We start from the raw sequence: 20,879 nt of genomic DNA on the forward strand, positions 1-20,879 counted from the left end.
GCTCTCAAACGAAATTGTCACTATTAAAAATGCAATTATGACAAATGATGCTAAGAACATTTTACATTAAACAGCTTGCCATACTCCCTGAATTCGGTGTTCTGTTGTGAGTAGTACCCAAATTATGACTGAATTTACTCCCAGGTGCAGATTAAAATTAGCTGTCACAGATGAGACTGGAAGCCAGACCTATAAAATTTACAAATGATCACATCCGCTCTTACAGGAAAAATAAGGCAGATAGCACTAATCATAGCTTATTCATTGAATATGGAATATTCCAGTTACAGAGATGACTCTTGATTTTAATGATTCTTTACTCTTTTAATCCAGCAAAACATCGCATCTCAACAACACCTGACCTGTCTGTCGCCATAGGGCTGGCTGTAGGGTCAGTGTTGCTGTTGACCGCTGCTGGACTGCTGATCCAACACTGCAGAAAGAAAGACAGGAGCGACTCCAGTAACATCACACTCAGCTAAACAGATGAAGAGCACATTAACAAAATGAAGTGTTTTTCTGCTAAAAGGAAAACGCACCTAGACATTGGCTGCGTTTTCTGCATTGATTTAGTAATTTTGTGACTAACAGTATTATTTTCTTATAAGATTATTCTTAATTAGTTTCAAATAATTAAGAAAGAAGCCTCTTATGCACAAAGGCTAAAAACTGCAATAATGAGAAACATTTTCAGAATTTAAGGAAAGTGGGGTTTGAATTTAAAATGTATACACCAGAATTACCTACTGTAGCCAAAGCACAATAAACACATTTAGCCTCTTCCATGGCCCATATTTACAAAATATAGACTTCTGGGAATCCATACTCTGGTCTCAAGAGACCAAGTCAATCATTTCGGATCCAAAAGCATCCAGAATGTTCTGGTGTTGCTAGAGGAGAAGTACAGTGAGAAGTGCCTGGTTCCCATAGTGACGTTCAGTGGTAGTAAAACTCTTATATTGGGGTGTATGAGTGCAATGCCGTCATCAATTCACACACCACTGTGTGATGTAATACAAAAACTTGAAACTGAAGATGCTACCCTCTTCTCATACCCTGTGTTGTTGGCCATTTTTTCAACATGACAATGATGATATGCATTCTTCCGACATGAAAATCCTTCAGTAGACAAGTATTTCACCCAATCTTAACACTTTTGAGCAGCTGTGGGGGATTTTGTAGAGACATACTGAGACAAACTCCCTATTAAAGACCAGGGGATTTAAGCAAGTCGTCCTCCAGGAGTTAAACAGATATTTAGTATTTACTATTAAGTATATTATATAATAGTAGTGATTTTAGTTACATTGTTCCGCCATTAGATGGTGACAAGAGAATGTTTTTATGATTCAGCAGTAATGACTTTTACTTTGAAAAGTAAACACTATAAACGGAATCTATTTTTAGTTTCAACAACAGCTTGACGTAGCTAACAAATGCACTGAGCAGCAAAATCACCCTTAACAAATAAAGGGATATTATCATTACGACAAAGATAACGCTTTTCTCATATATATTCAAACTAATGTTTGTTGTGAATATGAGACCTATCTGAAGAATAAATGCTGTATCAGATGCAGATAATCACACTCACCTAGTCCATCTCTCTCATTATACTCTACATAATACAGTGAGGTTTTAATGTAGTAATACAATAAGCTTTCAATGAAGCAACTATTAGTACAATTAGTAACGGAGGCTTGGGCACAGCTGTTCAAAGGTAAACTTTAGATTTTAATCCGTGGTGGAATAAAGTAGTTCTGCACAAAAGAGGACTTTTAAAGACACTCCATTGTTATTTTGTTTATATATTTACACAATCGTGCCGTTGAACTGTTGTATAAATGCATGGCTGTATATCAGCACGCTGCGATTACCTACAGCACTCGGCCTGCGGCCTGGTGCTTATCGCTGAATCACAGCTGTGACGATATACAACCATATCTCATGTCTACTCATGTGATATTGCTTACACACTGTGCTAATTTCTTTTATCACATAGACTGTGTTTTTCGAGGGGATACAAGAATAAAAAGTTAATGTATCAAACAGTTCCATTATGTGTTCAATTAATCTGTGCTACAGGCTTTTAAAGGAAGTATAGTTAGTTTCACCCTAAGAGTTAAAGGGATTTCCTGTCATTCTGACCCCTGTTTATTACAAGATAACATGTTCCAGTGAAAGGATTCAGCTTCAGTGTTTCTTGTCATGTTATATTGTGGTTAATTTTGTAACAGTTAAATGTGACGTGTAAATCACACATCTAGTGTTTATTTTCTATGTACTTTCATTGTTTCTTTCCAGATCCTGTGTAGTTTAGAGTGATATTTATTTCAATTTTTCATTTTGCTTACTTTCATTAAACAATTGCGGTACTGTGTTGGGTCGCTGCTTGGTAAATCCAATGAAAATCTGGATCCTGAAGTAAAACCAGTGTGTTAAAAAACAAACAAACAAATGAACAAATAACAATTTAAATGACCACAAATGTACACTTTTATACTATTTTATTCAGAATCAAAAAAAAAGAAAAAAGAAATATAAATGTAGATGCTCTGCTGAAGTTTTTGTCACAGTAAAACTATTTCTGATGCACTAGTATTTTAAATTTAATTTTTTGAGTTTTAATTATTTTTAAGTAAATTCTATATTTTTCCCTTCCAATAATAATAATAATAATAATAATAATAATAATAATAATAATAATAATAATAATTATTATTATTATTATTATGTGTTAAAAGTAAATTCTTTCTAGATTTTCCCTTTTAATAATAATAATAATAATAATAATAATAATAATAATAGTAGTAATAATGATGTTATTTATGATTCAAAATACAGCTTAATAATTAGCTTAATTAAAAATTAAAATCCTAAGAATCACCTTTATTTACATTACATTATGTTGATAAAGGCACTAATATTATACTGTATTTGTGGAGGCAGTAAATTTCACACTCCATCTGCTGGACATATCTGAGCTATACAAGACAAATGACAAATGATAGCAAGGCAATATACTAAATAAATAAAAAAAAATAAAATAACTGATTTAAAAGAAGAAAGTTTGTTTACTAGCCTGAATCTTATGGAAATCTGTCAAATCTTAAATAAACTGAAGAATTTAGGCCTAAATTTCTAGATTTCTATTTTAAATGTAAAACCATCAGTGAATATTGAAACATTAGTGTTGCAAAATTCAGTCAAACTTGTGACAAAAGGGTTTTGGATGGTATTTGTCCACAAAAGATGATCTAATATCTCTGAATAGAGATTGTACCTGTCTCTCAAATGTACTGACATCATATCTTGCTCTTGTGATTAGCATAGCTGGGGAAGCCAAACTGTGAGATCATGATATTGGAGTAGCGGAGCGGCATGTTCCCGTAGATGTGTGTCAGCTTGTTGAGGCAGTAGGAGCGCTGCAGCATGTGCTCCGCTCTGTGCCACATGCCCACATACCCGCTGCTGGCCTCCTTCTCCAGATTCCGCATGTCTACGGGCTTCACGAACACCCCGGAGGGCCGCTTGAGTCCGGACACCTGTGAGAGCTGATGTGCCACGACAAAGTTCATGACGATGTCGTCACAGTTCTGCGTTTGGTCCACCAGAGCGTGCACTTCACCCGGCTGCTTTTGGAACAGCTGCAGGAAGCGCTGATGGAAGAACGCTGCACCCACTAGGATCATTGAATACCTAAGGAAATCATAAAATGACTTTTATTCTGCTTTATTATTAAGCTGCATATTTAACATTCATAATATGATATATGGGTCAATGACATGCCAGACTGTCCACAATAAAAAAAAAAAAAAGAAAAAAAAAAAAAAAAAAGTTTAAAACCAATGTTATTTTAGTATTATTTATATACTACTATAGAATTATAATGTTATATTGTATATTTTCTGCTTATTAATTTTCATTTAATTTTAGTAATTTTGTTGTGCGCTTTTGTCATTTTCATTTGTTTTTGGGTTTTTAAAAAAATATTTATATTTAGCTTTATTTTAATTTCAGTTTTAGTTTTAGTCATTTTAATACTTAAACTGAAAGTTTTTTTTTTTTTTTTTAATTGTAGTTTAAGTTTTTTATTATATTTAGCTTTGTTTTAATTTCTTTTTTAGTTTTAATCATTTTAGTACTTAAAATTTGTTTTGTCATTTTCATTATTTTTTGTGACTTCTAATATTTAGCTTAATTTTAATTTTAGTTTTAGTAATTTTAGTTCTTCAACTTTTTTATTTTAGTTTATGTTTTAGTAATTTTAAGTGCTTTTGTGATTTTTTTTTATTATATTGAGCTTTATTTTAATTTGTTTCAGTTTTAGACATTTTAGGACTTAAACTGAAAGTTTTTTTTTTTTTTATTATATTTAGGTTTATTTTAATTTCAATTTTTTAAATCATTTTAGTACTTAAAATTGGTTTTGTAATTTTCATTAGTTTTTGGGGCTTTTATAGCTTTTAGCTATATATTCATTTTAGTTTTAGACATTTTAGTTCTTCAATTTTTTTATGTTTTAGTAATTTTAAGTGCTTTTGTGATTTTTTTATTATATTGAGCTTTATTTTAATTTGTTTCTGTTTCAGACATTTTAGTACTTAGACTGAAAGATATTGTAGGTTTTAATTTTAGTGTATTTTTTTATATTATTTTAGCTGAAGTTGTTGTTGTTTTTGGTTGTTTTTTCTTCTTTTATTATATTTACATTTATTTTAATTTAATTTCAGTTTTAATCTTTTTAGTACCTAAAATGTCTAAAACTAAAATAAAAAGTGTTATGAGGTTGTCATTTTCATTAGTTTTAGGGACTTTTATGTATTTAGCTTAATATCAGTTTTAGTCATTTTAGTTTTTCAACATTTTTAAATTTTAGTTCACATTTTTTAGTACTTATTTCTTGACATAAAAACAACAAATTATTTGATGTTTGAAGAGACTTACAGTCACAATGGCCTATGAAATAATTTCCTATTTTACGTTTTATATGTCTGAATAAATAAATAGGACAAAAATGAACAAGTCATTGATCCATATTTCAGAATAGAAAATATACACCCTAGCCCTTATCTGTCAGGAACTGAATGCATTATGAAGTGTTTGTTATATGAAAGGAAGTTGGAGTCAAAGGGGATGAAAAATAAAACAAAAAAAGTTGTTTCAGAAACAAAGCGTGTGCCAATGACTCACGCCCAAAGTCCTGAAACATTTATTAAAAAGATTCATGTCAGTATTAATTTGACTATACTTTGGCATTAACCTGGAAATACTTCATTATTCACAGTCTCACCTGTCGCCTCCACCTTCGTCTGGATCCTGAAGCTCAAAGCTGCCGTAGCTGTAAACTCCAGATGCTGTGGTCACATGCTTCCGTGGAACAAATCCCACAATCTGATCTGAGAATTGCTACATCACAAAAATATATATAAATTGCACGTTAGAGTATGTGTCTCTGAAGAGAGCGTTTGAAACAGCAGTTAAAAGTCAAGTAAAGCACAGATAAGGTTTCTATTACTTTTTATTACAGAAAATTCATTACCTTCCAGACAGAAAACGCAAAGCTGATATCAGGAACACTGACCAGCGTGTCATCGTCTAGCATCAGAACAGCTGTCCATGTAAAAGACAGTGATGGTCAGTACAGTGTCACAGACAAGAACACACCAAATACAGTTGTAAACATGTAAGATTATGACATAAAGAGATTCTTTCACCATTTTCTCATCCTCATGTTATTCCAAACCTATATGACTTTTTCTTGTGTGGAAAACCAGATAATTTAGAAATGTCTTTTTTTTTTTTTTATCTGTACAATGGAAGGTCAATGGTCATCCATACTGTTTGATTACCAACTTTCTTTAACATATTTTATTTTCTGTTCTGCAGAAGAACGAAAGGATAGGAATGACATTAGAGTGAATAAATGATGACAATGTTCATTTTTTACTGAACTGTCCCTTGAAACAATCTGTTTTCACTTACTTGCTCTAATTTAGTTTCAAATACATATGAGATACAAAACTCTACTTTGAGTTTAATTTTTTTGTCATGTTTAATAATTCATTAAAAATAAAACACTGTACATTAAAGTTCAATTCATTGAATATTGTGAGTTATTCTATCGTGCATTCAGCTTTATTTTGATAACTTTGCAAGGCATAAAGTCCACAAATGGTCTCACCAGCATACAGGAATAAAAAGGTTCAGGTTGTAAACTGTCATGTTGAATGACACTTCAAAAATGTAATATTTAGGAATGAATAACATATGATATGTGGAAATAAAAAAGCTTTTTAACCAATTATTTATTATTTTGTTTGTTTGTTTAATACAATATATTAAAATACAATATATTTTATGTTTTTTTGGCTTTTAGTTTGACATTCTGTCCAAGGACTACAAATAACACTTTGTTTTCATTTGGGTCAGATAAAAATTTTCAAACATCGAAACAAAAGTTTAATAATAAAACATTAAAATAATACAGTTTTAATGTTTTTCATATACACTACCAGTCAAACGTTTTTGGACAGTAATATTTGTAACGTTTTGTAAAGAAATCTCTTGACAAGCCTGAATTTATCTGATCCAAAATACAGCAAAATACATCTGATCCAATCATGAATATATGATTGGAAATTTGCTATGGATTTCATGTTTATCTGTATTCTGTTTTGTTGTTATTGTTGTCTCTTGTTATGTATAAATATTCTTGTTATTGTAAAGAGACCTTGAGTTTCTAGAAAGGCGCTATATAAAATAAACGTTTTATTATTATTATTATTATTATTATTATTATTATTATTACAACAAAAACAGTAAAATTTTTTACATATTTTTATTATTTAAAACAACAGTTTTTTACATTTAAAAATTTAATTTACTCCTGTGATTTCAAAGCTGAATTTTTAGCATCATTACTCCAGTCATATCTAGCGAAATGATTACAACTGAACGAAAATACAATTGAAATACTTTTTAATCTCAAATGCTCATCTTGTCTTGCTCTGCCTGAACTCTGTGTATTCTGGCTCAAGACAGTTAGTGTATGTGGAAAAACTCCAATCGTATTTTCTCCCTCGACTTCAAAAATAATTATAAAATCATCCTACATCGCTGCACCGACCCAGTCTTTGCAAAGTGAACATGCAAAGAAGATCAAACACCCTTAACAAAAAAGGTAAAACAGCGATATAGGACAATTTTCAAGTCGAGGGAGAGGGTGCTCGCTGCAGAGCCAGATGGGAGGAGCTGGAGCTCCAGCTCCCCCTCGCTGGAGGTAATGGGTGGAGATAGACACCTAACCACACCCTAACCCTACCCCTTACCCTATCCTAACCCTAACTCCACCCATTAGTTCACACAGAGGTGGAGCTGGACCTCCAGAGAGGGGGAGCTGGAGGCCATTCGGCTCTGCAGTGAGCAGCACTTGAGTCGAGGGGGAACATGAGATGGGAGTTTTTTTCGACATAACCTAACAGAGGTCGGGAAGAGCAAGACAAGACAAGCATTTAACATTAAAAAGTATATAAATTGTATTATTTTTATGAAAATAATCAATCATTTCGCTATAAGACCCTTCTTCCTCGGCTGGGATCATTTACAACTGCATTTGGGATCATTTGAAAGCCACATTTAAACTGCATTTTGGAAGTTCAAACTCAGTGCACCATTATATGGAGAAAAATGCTGAAATGTTTTCCTCAAAAAACAATTTCTTTACGACTGAAGAAAGAAAGATATCAACATCTTTGATGACAAGGGGGTGAGTACATTATCTGTAAATTGTTGTTCTGGAAGTGGACTTCTCCTTTAGGAAATTGTTTGGGTCAACTATCTAACAAATTACTCGTTGATGTGAGAATCACACACCTACCATCAGTCTTGATCTCAGGGTGCGGCTGCAGGCGATTGCGCATTCTGTTGACGCTCTGCTCTTTGAAGATGACGGGCACAGGGTGTGGGCCGAATTCATCCCACAGTTTCCTGGGTGGCGACTCGCTAGGGTTGTTCCACACTATTATGATGCACTGCAGGTGAGGCACAGCCTGATAATGGTTGAGGAGCTTGAGAAGAATATCGGTGCGGTTGTACGTTTGCATAATTATAGTAAAACTATCCTCAGGGTCCAGAAGGGCATGTGAGGTGTTGGAGCTCCGATGGAGCTCTCTGAGAATGCGGATGTCATCATTATTGGGCAATAAAAAGGTCAGAGAGACTCCAGCCAGAAGCAGCAACAGTATAGATCCGATGATGAAGTGTGTCCGAACGCGGCCCAGTGACCTGCAGCAGCACCAACGAATCCTGATGACAAAAGACAAAAGGTTTAAAGAGATTGTTTACTCACTCTCATAGTCCTCCAAGCCTGTAGAATATTCTTTCTTCAGTAGAACACAAAAAAGAAAAAAAGAGATATTTTTTGCATATACAGTGGGTACGGAAAGTATTCAGACCCCCTTAAATTTTTCACTCTTTGTTATGTTGCAGCCATTTGCTAAAATCATTTAAGTTCATTTTTTTTCCTCATTAATGTACACACAGCACCCCATATTGACAGAAAAACACAGAATTGTTGACATTTTTGCAGATTTATTAAAAAAGAAAAGCTGAAATATCACATGGTCTTAAGTATTCAGACCCTTTGCTGTGACACTCATATATTTAACTCAGGTGCCGTCCATTTCTTCTGATCATCCTTGAGATGGTTCTACACCTTCATTTGAGTCCAGCTGTGTTTGATTATACTGATTGGACTTGATTAGGAAAGCCACACACCTGTCTATATAAGACCTTACAGCTCACTGTGCATGTCAGAGCAAATGAGAATCATGAGGTCAAAGAAACTGCCTGAAGAGCTCAGAGACAGAATTGTGGCAAGGCACAGATCTGGCCAAGGTTACAAAAAAATTTCTGCTGCACTTAAGGTTCCTAAGAGCACAGTGGCCTCCATAATCCTTAAACGGAAGACGTTTGGGACGACCAGAACCCTTCCTAGAGCTGGCCGTCCGGCCAAACTGAGCTATCGGGGGAGAAGAGCCTTGGTGAGAGAGGTAAAGAAGAACCCAAAGATCACTGTGGCTGAGCTCCAGAGATGCAGTCGGGAGATGGGAGAAAGTTGTAGAAAGTCAACCATCACTGCAGCCCTCCACCAGTCGGGGCTTTATGGCAGAGTGGCCCGACGGAAGCCTCTCCTCAGTGCAAGACACATGAAAGCCCGCATGGAGTTTGCTAAAAAACACCTGAAGGACTCCAAGATGGTGAGAAATAAGATTCTCTGGTCTGATGAGACCAAGATAGAACTTTTTGGCCTTAATTCTAAGCGGTATGTGTGGAGAAAACCAGGCACTGCTCACCTGTCCAATACAGTCCCAACAGTGAAGCATGGTGGTGGCAGCATCATGCTGTGGGGGTGTTTTTCAGCTGCAGGGACAGGACGACTGGTTGCAATCGAGGGAAAGATGAATGCGGCCAAGTACAGGGATATCCTGGACGAAAACCTTCTCCAGACTGCTCAGGTCCACAGACTGGGCCAAAGGTTTACCTTCCAACAAGACAATGACCCTAAGCACACAGCTAAAATAATGAAGGAGTGGCTTCACAACAACTCCGTGACTGTTCTTGAATGGCCCAGCCAGAGCCCTGACTTAAACCCAATTGAGCATCTCTGGAGAGACCTAAAAATGGCTGTCCACCAACGTTTACCATCCAACCTGAAAGAACTGGAGAGGATCTGCAAGGAGGAATGGCAGAGGATCCCCAAATCCAGGTGTGAAAAACTTGTTGAATCTTTCCCAAAAAGACTCATGGCTGTATTAGATCAAAAGGGTGCTTCTACTAAATACTGAGCAAAGGGTCTGAATACTTAGGACCATGTGATATTTCAGTTTTTCTTTTTTAATAAATCTGCAAAAATGTCAACAATTCTGTGTTTTGCTGTCAATATGGGGTGCTGTGTGTACATTAATGAGGAAAAAAAATGAACTTAAATGATTTTAGCAAATGGCTGCAATATAACAAAGAGTGAAAAATTTAAGGGGGTCTGAATACTTTCCATACCCACTGTATATATATATACACAAGTCAAAATTTGAAGTGGATCAAAACCTTTTATCAAAGTTGTCCTAAAATACCTGTTCTTTTCTTAAGACAACTTTAGTTAACTTTCTTGATCCACTACAAATGTTGACTACTGTGTGTGTATATATATATATATATATATATATATATATATATATATATACACATATATATACACATATATATATATATATATATATATATATATATATATATATATATATATATATATATATATATATATATACACACAGTACTGTGCAAAAGTTTTAGGCCACTAGTATTTTCGCCAGCTAAAAAATGGTTTAAAGTAAGCTATTTCTATCTTTTGCTGTAGTGTGTCAGTAAAAAATATCGGTTTGCATTTCCAAACATTCTGTTTGCCATTAACTGTAATAATCTAGTGATCTAATCTCATCATCATCCAGTCTTCCTGGAATGACATGAAGACACAGACCAAACTGAAACAGAGTAAATCCAGAAGAACTGTGGCAACGTCTTTAAAATGCTTCAAGAGACCTACCTGAAAGCTACCTGAAAAATTTTGCGCAAGTGCACCTAGGGCAAAAGCTGCTGTAAACGCAAAGAATGGTCACACCAAATGTTAATTTCATTTAGTTAATAGAAGGTAATTGATAATGAAATTCTATTTATGACAGCATCCTCATTTTACAGCATTTTTACACAAGTGCCTAAAACTTTTAACAGTCCTGCAGCTTTGCAGGTAGGTTTCTTGAAGAATCTTGGAGACTTTGTCACAGTTCTTCTGATTTGTTCTGTGTCTTCATGTCATTCCAGACAGACTGGATGATGATGAGATCAGATCTCTGTGCTGAGCACTTGCTGTTGTCAGACTCCTTGTGCAAACAAAAATCTCACTGGATTATTATGATTAATGGCAAAATGAATGTTTGGAAATGTAATCTGATATTTCCTACTCACACACTACAGCAAAAGACCGACTTCAACTGACTTTAAACCATTTTTTAGCTGATGAAAATACTAGTGGCATAGGACTTTTGCACAGTATTGTGTGTGTGTGTATATATATATATATATATATACACACACACACACACACACACACACACACACACACACACACATAAATATAAAATACAAAGAGGCAACAGCAAGACAAACCCCAAAAAGGGAATGGTTTTGTAGGTGTTGGCCACAGACAACAGTTCTTTTCTTATCTTTCCAGCTCTTTAAGGATTGCATTTCCAGACGTGCTGTCCCACATAATTGACTGAAGTGACATATATATATTTTTTTATTCCAGGTTAATTATTCCTCTAAACATGCTTTACACATTTCCACATGGGCCATAACGGGCTTTACAGAATTATAAATGTCTGGAATTATTGGTGGATTATATTAAAAGTGGGAAGCATTTTTATTAAAGTTCGACACAGCTGAAGTCAAAAGTTTACATACATCTTGCAGAATCTGCAAAATGTTAATTATTTTACCAAAATAAGAGGGAAAATGCATGTTATTTTTTATTTAGTACTGACCTGAATAAGATATTTCAAATAAACGACATTTACATATAGTCCACAAGAAAAAATAATGGTTGAATTTATAAAAATTACCCCATTCAAAAGTTTGTGATAGTTTTTGTGATAGTTGTTCATGAGTCCCTTGTTTGTCAAGTTAAACTTGAACTTCCAAAAATTATTGTATGATTTTGAGATTCATCTTTTCACAGACTCATATGCAACTATTACAGAAGGTTCAAATGTTCACTGTTGCTCCAGAATGAAAAATGATGCATTAAGAACCAGGGGTGTAAACCTTTGAACAGAATAAGGATGTGTACATTTTTCTTATTTTGCCTAAATATCACTTTTTTTTTAATTTACTACTGCCCTTCAGAAGCTGCAGAAAGTACGTACATGTTTCCCAGAAGACAAAATAAGTTAAATTTACCCTAATCTTCAAATTCAAAAGGTTTAATGCACCTTAATTCATAATTTGTCCTTTTAAAGCATCAGAGATCGTTTGAACCTTCTGTAATAGTTGCATGTGAGTCCCTCAGTTGTCCTCGGTGTTAAAAGGTGGATCTCAAAATCATACAGCCATTGTTGGAAAGGATTCAAATACATAAAAGTGCTTAAAACAAACAAAAAAAAAAACAGAGAATTTGAGGGACCTGAAGGATTTTTCTGATGAACAGCAGGCAGTTTAACTGTTCAGGACAAACAAGGGACTCATGAACAACTATCACTAAATAAAACAGAACAAAAAAGTGGATCATTCAGGTAACAACACAGTATTAAGAATCAAGTGTATGTAAACTTTCGAACAGGGTCATCAATTCAGCTATTATTTTCTTGTACTACTATTATTATTTAACTATTACATTTTGTGGACTACATGTAAATGTCTTTTATGTGAAATATATTATAAAAAATAACACGCATTTTGTATGATGCCTCTTATTTTGGAAAAATAATTAACATTTTGCAGATTCTGCAAAGTGTATGTAACATTTTGACTTAAACTGTAGATCACTGATTGCACTCTCATTCAATTTCACTGTCACTTTTACAGGCTCTATTCTCAAGCGTTCAAGATGCATTAAAAGTTGTTTAATTGCCCGAATAAAAACTTCCAAATAGAGCAAACACACCAAAGAATAACGTACTAACACGTGCATGCCAATTATTTGAAGTACTTAAATTATTGCGTGACTCATTTTGTTTGACTCATAAACATAATGATTCATGCCTCAAGTCTGGTAGACTAGCAAACATTGCATGCGACGATTTAACGCATGCATGTAGTAAATAATATTCTCTCCAGATCTGTCATAACAAACAAGCATGAGCAGGTTTACATTCTGAAACAAAACAAAGCCACAAGTACCTCATGCTATTCCCATCATATGAGACCCCAGAAGGAAGTTAACTTTGTCGCGCATGCGCAGTGAGTATCTTATAGTGAACAGCTCTGAGTCGGTTCGTTGTAAAGAACCAGTTCAAAACGCCATTCAGTGGTTCTTTACGTCGTTGCTCAATTACGTTATCACACGGTTTAATTTTGTTGTCTAGACTACAAAAGGTTAAAGGTGGAGGAAATGGTATATATATATCTATTAATACTATTACTATTACGACTTTTTAAATTAATAATGGTGTTTATTATTGGTTCACTGATTCAGGGAGTCAACAATGTCCGAATGATGCGCTCAGCCACTGGTTCAGTCCGTTTTCGTCAATGATTAACGTTACATATCGAATCATTATGTGTAATATAATAAGGCTCTGCAGCTCTTCAGAGCTCATGAACTGCAAACTTTAATATGGTGACAATTCCCAACAGCTGCACTGCACTGTCCTGTCCTACTGTACCACTGTCCAATGGACGGAACATTCCCATTCTGGGTTTAGGTGAGAACTAGCTATTCACTGCTTGTTTACATAAGTGACCGAATACAAGACAGTCAATCTCACTCGTCATTAACAGCCGTTTGTCCCAGTAGTGTTTGGTAATTACATGCCTCCAGGTTTTTGTTAGTGACACCGAAATTAGCAACATATACACAAAACATTACTGGTAAAGAGTACAGTTTAGCAGTGTCAAATATCTTTATTGTCACCACAGTTTCTGCCTTTAATCACTGTCCTCTCTCATTCAACAGGAACATCTCATGTTGGAGGTTACAGTCATGAAGCAGTGCTCTGTGCTTTAAAGGAGTGTGGCATAAGGCATATAGACACATCCAAACGTAATGGCTGTGAAGAGGCTTTGGGGAAAGCTGTGGTTGATAGTGGAGTACCAAGAGAAGAGCTTTGGCTCACCAGCAAACTATGGCCTTTAGATTACGGCTACCAGAGCGCCAAACAAGCCTGCCGGGACTCATGTGCCAGGCTGGGGGTTGATTATTTAGGTAAATGTGTGACTTGTTAAGTAAAAGGTAGAGTTTTCTAGCTTGAAAAGTGTCAGATTTCTTTGTAAACAGCCCTTTGAATCAACTTCTTTTCACAGACCTGTATCTAATGCACTGGCCGGACTGCATGATTCCAGGCGCTTCCAATCATGAGGTTCGAGCAGAGACGTGGAGAGCTCTGGAGGAGCTTTATGATGAAGGTTTATGCTCTTTTAGGTTTTCATTCTACAGTTTAGAAATGGCTAACGCAGACAGTTTGTAGGTAATGTCTCTTCTCCCTTGATGCAGGTTTGTGTCGTGCCATTGGAGTGAGTAACTTTCTCATCCGTCACTTGAACGAGTTGAAGGATCGTGGTGGAATTGTGCCTCATGTGAACCAGGTATGTTTTAATTAATTAATGTTTGAGAGTAATTTTGACACAACACTTCACATTTTTATTTTAAATAATTTTAAATTTTAAATTTAAATAAAAACAATAAAACATTTACAATTCAATAAAACTAATTTCAAAAACAACTCAACTTCAAAAAAAAAAAAAGACTTAATGCAATGTTATTTTGTACACTATATAATAGTGAAATCCTTTATAAACATTTGTACATGCAATATTCTGAACATTTAATATGTTCTTTTTTTGCAATAACTACAAAAAAAGTTATTTTTATCAATTAATTACAGAACAGAAGAGCAGATATAATTTGAAAACATGGCTCTGTGTTTGATTAACTTGCAGGTGGAGTTTCATCCCTTCCAGCAGCCACTGGAGCTGGTTGAATATTGTCGGAAGGAGAATATCGTATTTGAAGGCTACTGTCCTTTGGCCAAAGGTCAAGCCCTCACTCATCCAACAATCATGGCGCTCGCTCAGAAATATGGCCGTAGCGCATCACAAATATGCATCCGCTGGAGTATTCAGGTATAGTTTGCATAACAGTAGATCCTCACCAGCTGTTTATAGATATAGTTTACTTAAAAATGGAAATCATCTACTCACCCTTAAACTGTAATGGTTAAACTTAAGGTCTGTTACTCTTCAAATAAAAGTAAGCTCCAAGCAGGTTATGAGTCACATAGCAGATTGTAAAACTGTATAGTTTTATAATTGTTATGAAACATCTGTCTGTTACACATTAATGAAATGATCTTCTTTCAGCTGTTAGTTTTGGTCTAAATATTTTGTTTTTCCTGCCAGAATGTCATGCATGTATAATTTTGAAGCAGTGGTTTTGATTTTATACATTAATTTAGCTCTACGTTTCATTTCAGAATGGAGTTGTCACAATTCCAAAGTCCACCAAACCAGAAAGGGTCCATGAGAACTGCCAAGTAAGTTTGTATCTGGATCTTAAAGGTGCATTTTTTTATGCAAAAGAAAATAACTTATAATGATGTCATAAAACTTTACAGTAATTAGCTGAAATACAGCATTTGTTAATGGACAATGCAATTTATATTTAAAAAAAGACTAAATTAACTACAGATTTTCCCCACTTACCAAACCACATCCACAGAAGTACTTTGTACCAATTTACAGAGGCCGAGATATGGTCTACTAGGCTGATATATTAATATTTTTATTTTTGAATACTTTTTTCAGTTTGTACTTTATCATGACTGAAGCCACCAGTAGTTTCTCTTTGAGATCATACTTTTGAAAGTGCACTTATAATGTTGTGCCGTTCAGGTGTTTGGGTTCAGCTTGGATGATTCAGACATGACAGCGCTGAGTTTGTTGCATGATGGGAGACATGTGAGCTGGGACCCAACTAATGTGGAATGACCAAATCTCTAAGAAAACCACCTGTTCAGGTGAGCTTGGAAAACAACAAAAGACTCAATCACTGTAGTTTGTGATTTAAAACTAAATGATCAAAAATGGTATTATATGTGAATGTAATTATGTACAGGATATTAACAGGATACAATATAAAGGATGATCTCAAAGACAGTATTAAACTACCAATTTCAGTGTCTGAATTAATTTACAGGTTGGAATTTTCATATTAATTTAACTCTTCAGCTTCTTCATTACTTCACAGGTTTTGGATTCAAACTATCAGCAGAAGACATGGACTAAATTAGTGATTTACACACCAATCAGAAGCTGATTCATCTTACTTATCCACTCTGGAAAGGATAACCTAGCAATCAAAATACTAGTAGTTTGTTTTTAGGATAATGACAAGTCCTGAACTCACTGTGAAAGAAAAGGTGGTTATTCACGAAAGTGATGAATTCAGGGGAATCAGGGGTTTGCATGCTGCTGATGTCACACATGTGCCTTTTTTTAAACCAGCATTCAGTGGTGTTGAGGGACTAAGATTTGAGTAGTGGTCCAAATATTATTATTAACAGTTAGTGGGAGCACAGGGACAGTTTACTACTACTAGTTAGTACACTTCTTATTCTTATACACTACATACGACGGCCAAGCTTAAAGGCTAGTTCACACAAAAATGAAAATTAGCCCATGATTTACTTATCCTCAAGGGATCCTAGGTGTATATGACTTGCTTCTTTCAGACGAATCCAATCTAAGTTACATTAAAAAATGTCCTGCCACAGTAAAAAAAATAAATAAATTGTTTCAACTTAAAAAAATCTGTTACCCTGCTGACTTAAAATTTTTAGTTTAGTCAACTAAAATATTCCAGTTTTCACTTAAATTAACATTAAGTAACTTAAAATTTCAAGTTGAACTAAAAAATTTAAGTCAGCAGGGTAACAAATGATATTAAGTGAAACAACTTTTTGAATTTTTTTTTTTTTATCCAAAAGAAGTCCAATAAAGCACATCCATCCATAATAAAAAGTGCTTCACACAGCTCCAGGGTGTGAATAAAGGCCTCCTGTAGCAAATCAATGCGTGTTTGTAAGAAAAATATCCATATTTAAAATATTATAAACAATTTTCTCTAGCTTGCACTAACTGTGGTACGCACAGGGAGTTCCGGGCAGATGACATAGGATGTGAGAATATCCTAGTCTAATGGGAACCAATGTTTGTTTATACATGCAAATGAAGCAAAATTTCTTTACTTTAGCAAAGGAAAACCAGTCTCCTCTTGGCTTATATCGAAATCTTCCAACATTTTCTTTACAAATCCTTATTTTATACTTCTAATTCGTAACCAATTTGTGTTTTGCTCACTCTCCTCCACTTTTGCGTTAGTCAACGGCTTCCAAGCTTTATAATGGCAGCTAGAGAAAACGGTTCATAATGTTTTAAATATGGATATTTTCTTACAAAAACGCATCAATTCGCTACAGGGGGCACATTATGTTACGGATCGAAATGCTTTATTGGACTTCTTTTGGACTGTTGAACCAAAACACCCACCCACTGCCATTATAAAGCTTGGAAGGACATTTTTTAATATAACTCTGGTTGGATTCATCTGAAAGTCACATATACCTAGGATGCCTTGAGGGTGAGTAAATTATGGGCTAATTTTAAAAATAGTTTTAAACATCTTAATTCATCATTTGTCCTTTAAAAAAGAAAAAAGAAAAAGAATTTGTGGATATTTTTTTGAGGAACAGCAGGCAGTTTAACTGTTAAGCACAAACAACGGAACAAGGGACTCATGAACAACTATTACTAAACAAAACCAAACTAAAAAAAAAAGTGGATCATTCAGGTAACAACACATTATTAAGAATCAAGTGTATGTAAACTTTTCAACAGGGTCATCAATTTAACCATTATTTTCTCTTGTGGACTATATGTTAATATCTTTCATATGAAATATCTTATTCAGGTCAGTAATAAATAAAAAAAATAACATGCATTTTGTATGATGCCTCTTATTTTGAAAAAATATTTAACATTTTACAGATTCTGCAAAGTGTATGTAACATTTTGACTTAAATTGTAGATCACTGATTGCACTCTCATTTATTTTCACTGTCACTTTTACAGGCTCTATTCTCACGCGTTCCAGATGCATTAAAAGTTGTTTAATTGCCCAAATAAAAACTTCCAAATAGAGCAAACACACCAAAGAATAACGTACTAACACGTACATGCCAAGAGTTTGAAGTACTTAAATTACTGTGTGACTCATTTATTTTGACTCATAAACATTATGATTCATGCCTCAAGTCTGGTAGACTAGCAAACATTGCATGCGACGATTTAACGCATGCATGTAGTAAATAATATTCTCTCCAGATCTGTCATAACAAACAAGCATGAGTAGGTTTACAATCTGAAACAAAACAAAGCCACATGTACCTCATGTATTCCCATCATATGAGATTCCAGAAGTAAGTTGAGTTTGTCGCGCAGGCGCAGTGAGTATCTTATAGTGAACACCTCGTTCACTATAGTGAGTCGGTTCATTGTAAAGAACCTGTTCAAAACGCGATTCAGTGGTTCTTTTCGTAGTTGCTCAATTACGTCATCAACCGGTTTAATTGACCTAAGGTTGAAGGTGGAGAAAATGGAATATATCGCTATTAATACTATTACTACTTCGACGACTTTTTAAATTAATAATGGTGTTTATTGTCGTTTCACTGATTCTGAGTGTCAACAATGTCCGAATGATCCGCTCAGCCACTGGTTCTATGGCAAGCCGTTTTAACATTTAATCTCAAAGCCATACTAGTATCTATTTTCATGCTAGTATTAGTCTCGCGTAGCCAGACCTTCAGTCTGACGGCTGAAGGTCTGGAATTCATAGCAGCTTTCTTTGGCCAAGGCCCGCCCATAAGGCCGCTTGACCGACATGTCAAACAACCAATCACAGTTCATTTCGTTCAGCGTCACGTTTCGGGGCGTGGAAATGTCCCCACAACAACAGACCGGCGTGCAACAAGTCAGTCAGCATAGAAAATCAAAGAAGGAGAAGAAAACAAGCAGTAAGTCATTGATCTGTTCGTGCACGTATAACAACAATGGCGTCTGCATTATATCTCTCTTTTTGTCTCCACTAAGTGCCTCAAACAAAACTCCTGGACATCTCTTAAAGAGTCTATGCCGTGAACCTCGCATACTTTTGAGAATCCTACGTTTAGCTGATCTTGATAAATGATCATTGTCACTCATGTAAACACGACAGTTTTTCTTCTGCAATCACACGTCTGCGCTTTGTTTCCTGGCGGACCGAAAATAAACGCGTCACTCGAGTCCCCCGGAAATCCGATAAAATTCAACCAATCAGATGACGACTTCGACATTCCTGAAGTGTTTCCAGTTAAGTGTACCATATGCATCAGACGTTTAGCCAACGTTCCGTGGGCGTGACGTCTGAGGCTGAGACTATGCTAGTATTACTTATTTTTCAGATACTAGTATCTTTTCCATTAAGTTCTAGTACTTATTCATTAGCTACTAGTGCTTATTCTTTAGCTACTAGTGCTTATTCTTTAGCACTAGTAGTAAAGTTGTAATGTTTCTAGTACTTATTCATTAGATACTAGTTCTTATATTTTAGATACTAGTACTTACTCCAGTAGTGACTAGTATTTAATTACAACCTTTCTATGGCAAGGCGTTTTAACATTAAAAGCCGTACTAATATCTATTTTCATGCTACTAGTACTTATTTTTTAGTTACTAGTATCTTTTCCATTAAGTCCTAGTACTTATTCTTTAGCTACTAGTGCTTGTTGTTTAGCTACTAGTACCTTTTTAAAAAATAATAGTACTTATTCATTAGATACTAGTACTTATTTATTAGATACTAATACTTATTCGTTAGATACTAGTACTTATTCATTAGATACAAGTATCTGTTTAATAGATACTAGTAGTTATTCGTTAGATACTAGTATCTATTTATTAGATACTAGTACTTGTTTCAATTGTGAGTAGTAACTATTCTGTTGTTACTAGTAAAACATTTTAAATTTTACCATTGATAGATACTAGTATTTATTTATTAGATACTAGTACTTGTTTCAATAGTGAGTAGTAACTATTCTGTTGTTACTAGTAAAACATTTTAAATTTTACCATTGATTTCTATGTGATGTGTCACTGAGATATCAACTTTTCAGTTTTGACTAGTATGTATTCCAGTTGTGACTAGTACATAATTTTTATGTACTAGTAGTTAAACATTAGGTGCTAGTACTTATTTTTTAGATACTAGTACCTATTATTAGATACTAGTACTTAATCATTACATACTAGTATTTATTTATTAGATACTCTAACCTATTAAATAGATACTAGCTCTTAATTATTGCATACTAGTATTTATTCATTATATACTAGTTCTTATTTATTTGATACTAGTACTTATTTAAAAGGTATTAGTACCTTGTAATTAGATACTAGTTCTTATTTGTTGCATACTAGTACTTACTGATTAGCAACAAGTATTTATTCAAAAGATACTACTACACATTTATTAGATACTAGTACTTATTTGAAATGTTACTAGTAAGATTTTTTATTTTACTAGTAAAACGTTTAATTGAACTCTACTGTGGCCATTCAGATTAGTCATAACATAAGATGAGTAAAAAAGCAGATATGACTAGTAAGATAAAAACTGTTTCTAGTAATAATTATGAAAGATACTAGTGTTTAATAAATAAGTACTAGTACCTAATGAATAACTACCAGTATCTATTAAATAGTTACTAGAATCTAATGAATTAGTACCAGTATCTATTAAATAAGTACTAGTATCTAATGAATGCTTACTAGTAATATTTAAATAGATACTAGTCACTATTGCAATAATTACTAGTCAGAAATGAAAAGATGATAACAAAAACAGAATAACTACCATTTCCTGTCATTTGGAGATATCTTTAACCTCATAAAGTACTAGTAAGAATGTATTTGGAGATATCTTCTTTTAAAAAGATCATTACATAAACATGAGTACCTCTCCACCATCCAATCAGAGTTCACATGGTAATACAATACATTAATATGCT

General features: G+C 34.2%; 3 protein-coding genes across 6 annotated transcripts in view; 2 read left to right on the top strand and 1 right to left on the bottom strand.

Moving 5' to 3' along the window:
• The window catches only part of vcam1a (vascular cell adhesion molecule 1a), a 48,536-nt gene extending 46,354 nt beyond the window's left edge, over positions 1-2,182 (top strand). Inside the window, exon 7 of the mRNA XM_051132356.1 lies at positions 334-2,182. Coding sequence (XP_050988313.1) covers positions 334-482 — 149 coding nt within the window. The 3' untranslated portion in view covers positions 483-2,182. The remainder of the gene's footprint in view (positions 1-333) is intronic.
• On the bottom strand, positions 1-18,267 carry extl2 (exostosin-like glycosyltransferase 2). Of its 3 annotated transcripts, XM_051132396.1 has the most exons (6): positions 18,217-18,267; positions 7,880-8,307; positions 5,543-5,613; positions 5,294-5,409; positions 3,284-3,699; positions 1-433 (listed from the first exon to the last, which is right to left on the bottom strand). In XM_051132396.1, the coding sequence occupies exons 1-5, from the start codon at positions 18,219-18,221 to the stop codon at positions 3,306-3,308; spliced, it is 1,014 nt and encodes a 337-aa protein (XP_050988353.1). In that variant the 5' UTR covers positions 18,222-18,267; the 3' UTR covers positions 1-433; positions 3,284-3,305. The 3 variants fall into 3 exon arrangements, with proteins under 3 accessions (XP_050988353.1, XP_050988335.1, XP_050988344.1); XM_051132378.1 differs by lacking the exon at positions 1-433 and having other exon boundaries at positions 2,948-3,699; XM_051132387.1 differs by lacking the exons at positions 1-433; positions 18,217-18,267 and adding an exon at positions 12,955-13,037 and having other exon boundaries at positions 2,948-3,699.
• Positions 13,362-20,879, top strand: part of zgc:110366 (uncharacterized protein LOC550476 homolog) — a 15,479-nt gene continuing 7,961 nt past the window's right edge. Inside the window, exons 1-8 of one of the 2 annotated variants that reach the window (XM_051132424.1) lie at positions 13,362-13,478; positions 13,730-13,978; positions 14,077-14,178; positions 14,267-14,358; positions 14,713-14,895; positions 15,246-15,305; positions 15,664-15,788; positions 16,019-17,125. In XM_051132424.1, coding sequence (XP_050988381.1) covers positions 13,391-13,478; positions 13,730-13,978; positions 14,077-14,178; positions 14,267-14,358; positions 14,713-14,895; positions 15,246-15,305; positions 15,664-15,759 — 870 coding nt within the window. In that variant the 5' untranslated portion in view covers positions 13,362-13,390 and the 3' untranslated portion in view covers positions 15,760-15,788; positions 16,019-17,125. Of the gene's footprint in view, positions 13,479-13,729; positions 13,979-14,076; positions 14,179-14,266; positions 14,359-14,712; positions 14,896-15,245; positions 15,306-15,663; positions 15,789-16,018; positions 17,126-20,879 lie in introns of those variants that run through there. The other variant, XM_051132432.1, reaches the window with a different exon arrangement.

Source organism: Labeo rohita, chromosome 2 (assembly GCF_022985175.1).
Source record: "Labeo rohita strain BAU-BD-2019 chromosome 2, IGBB_LRoh.1.0, whole genome shotgun sequence".
In the NCBI taxonomy this organism is placed as follows: Eukaryota; Metazoa; Chordata; class Actinopteri; order Cypriniformes; family Cyprinidae; genus Labeo; species Labeo rohita.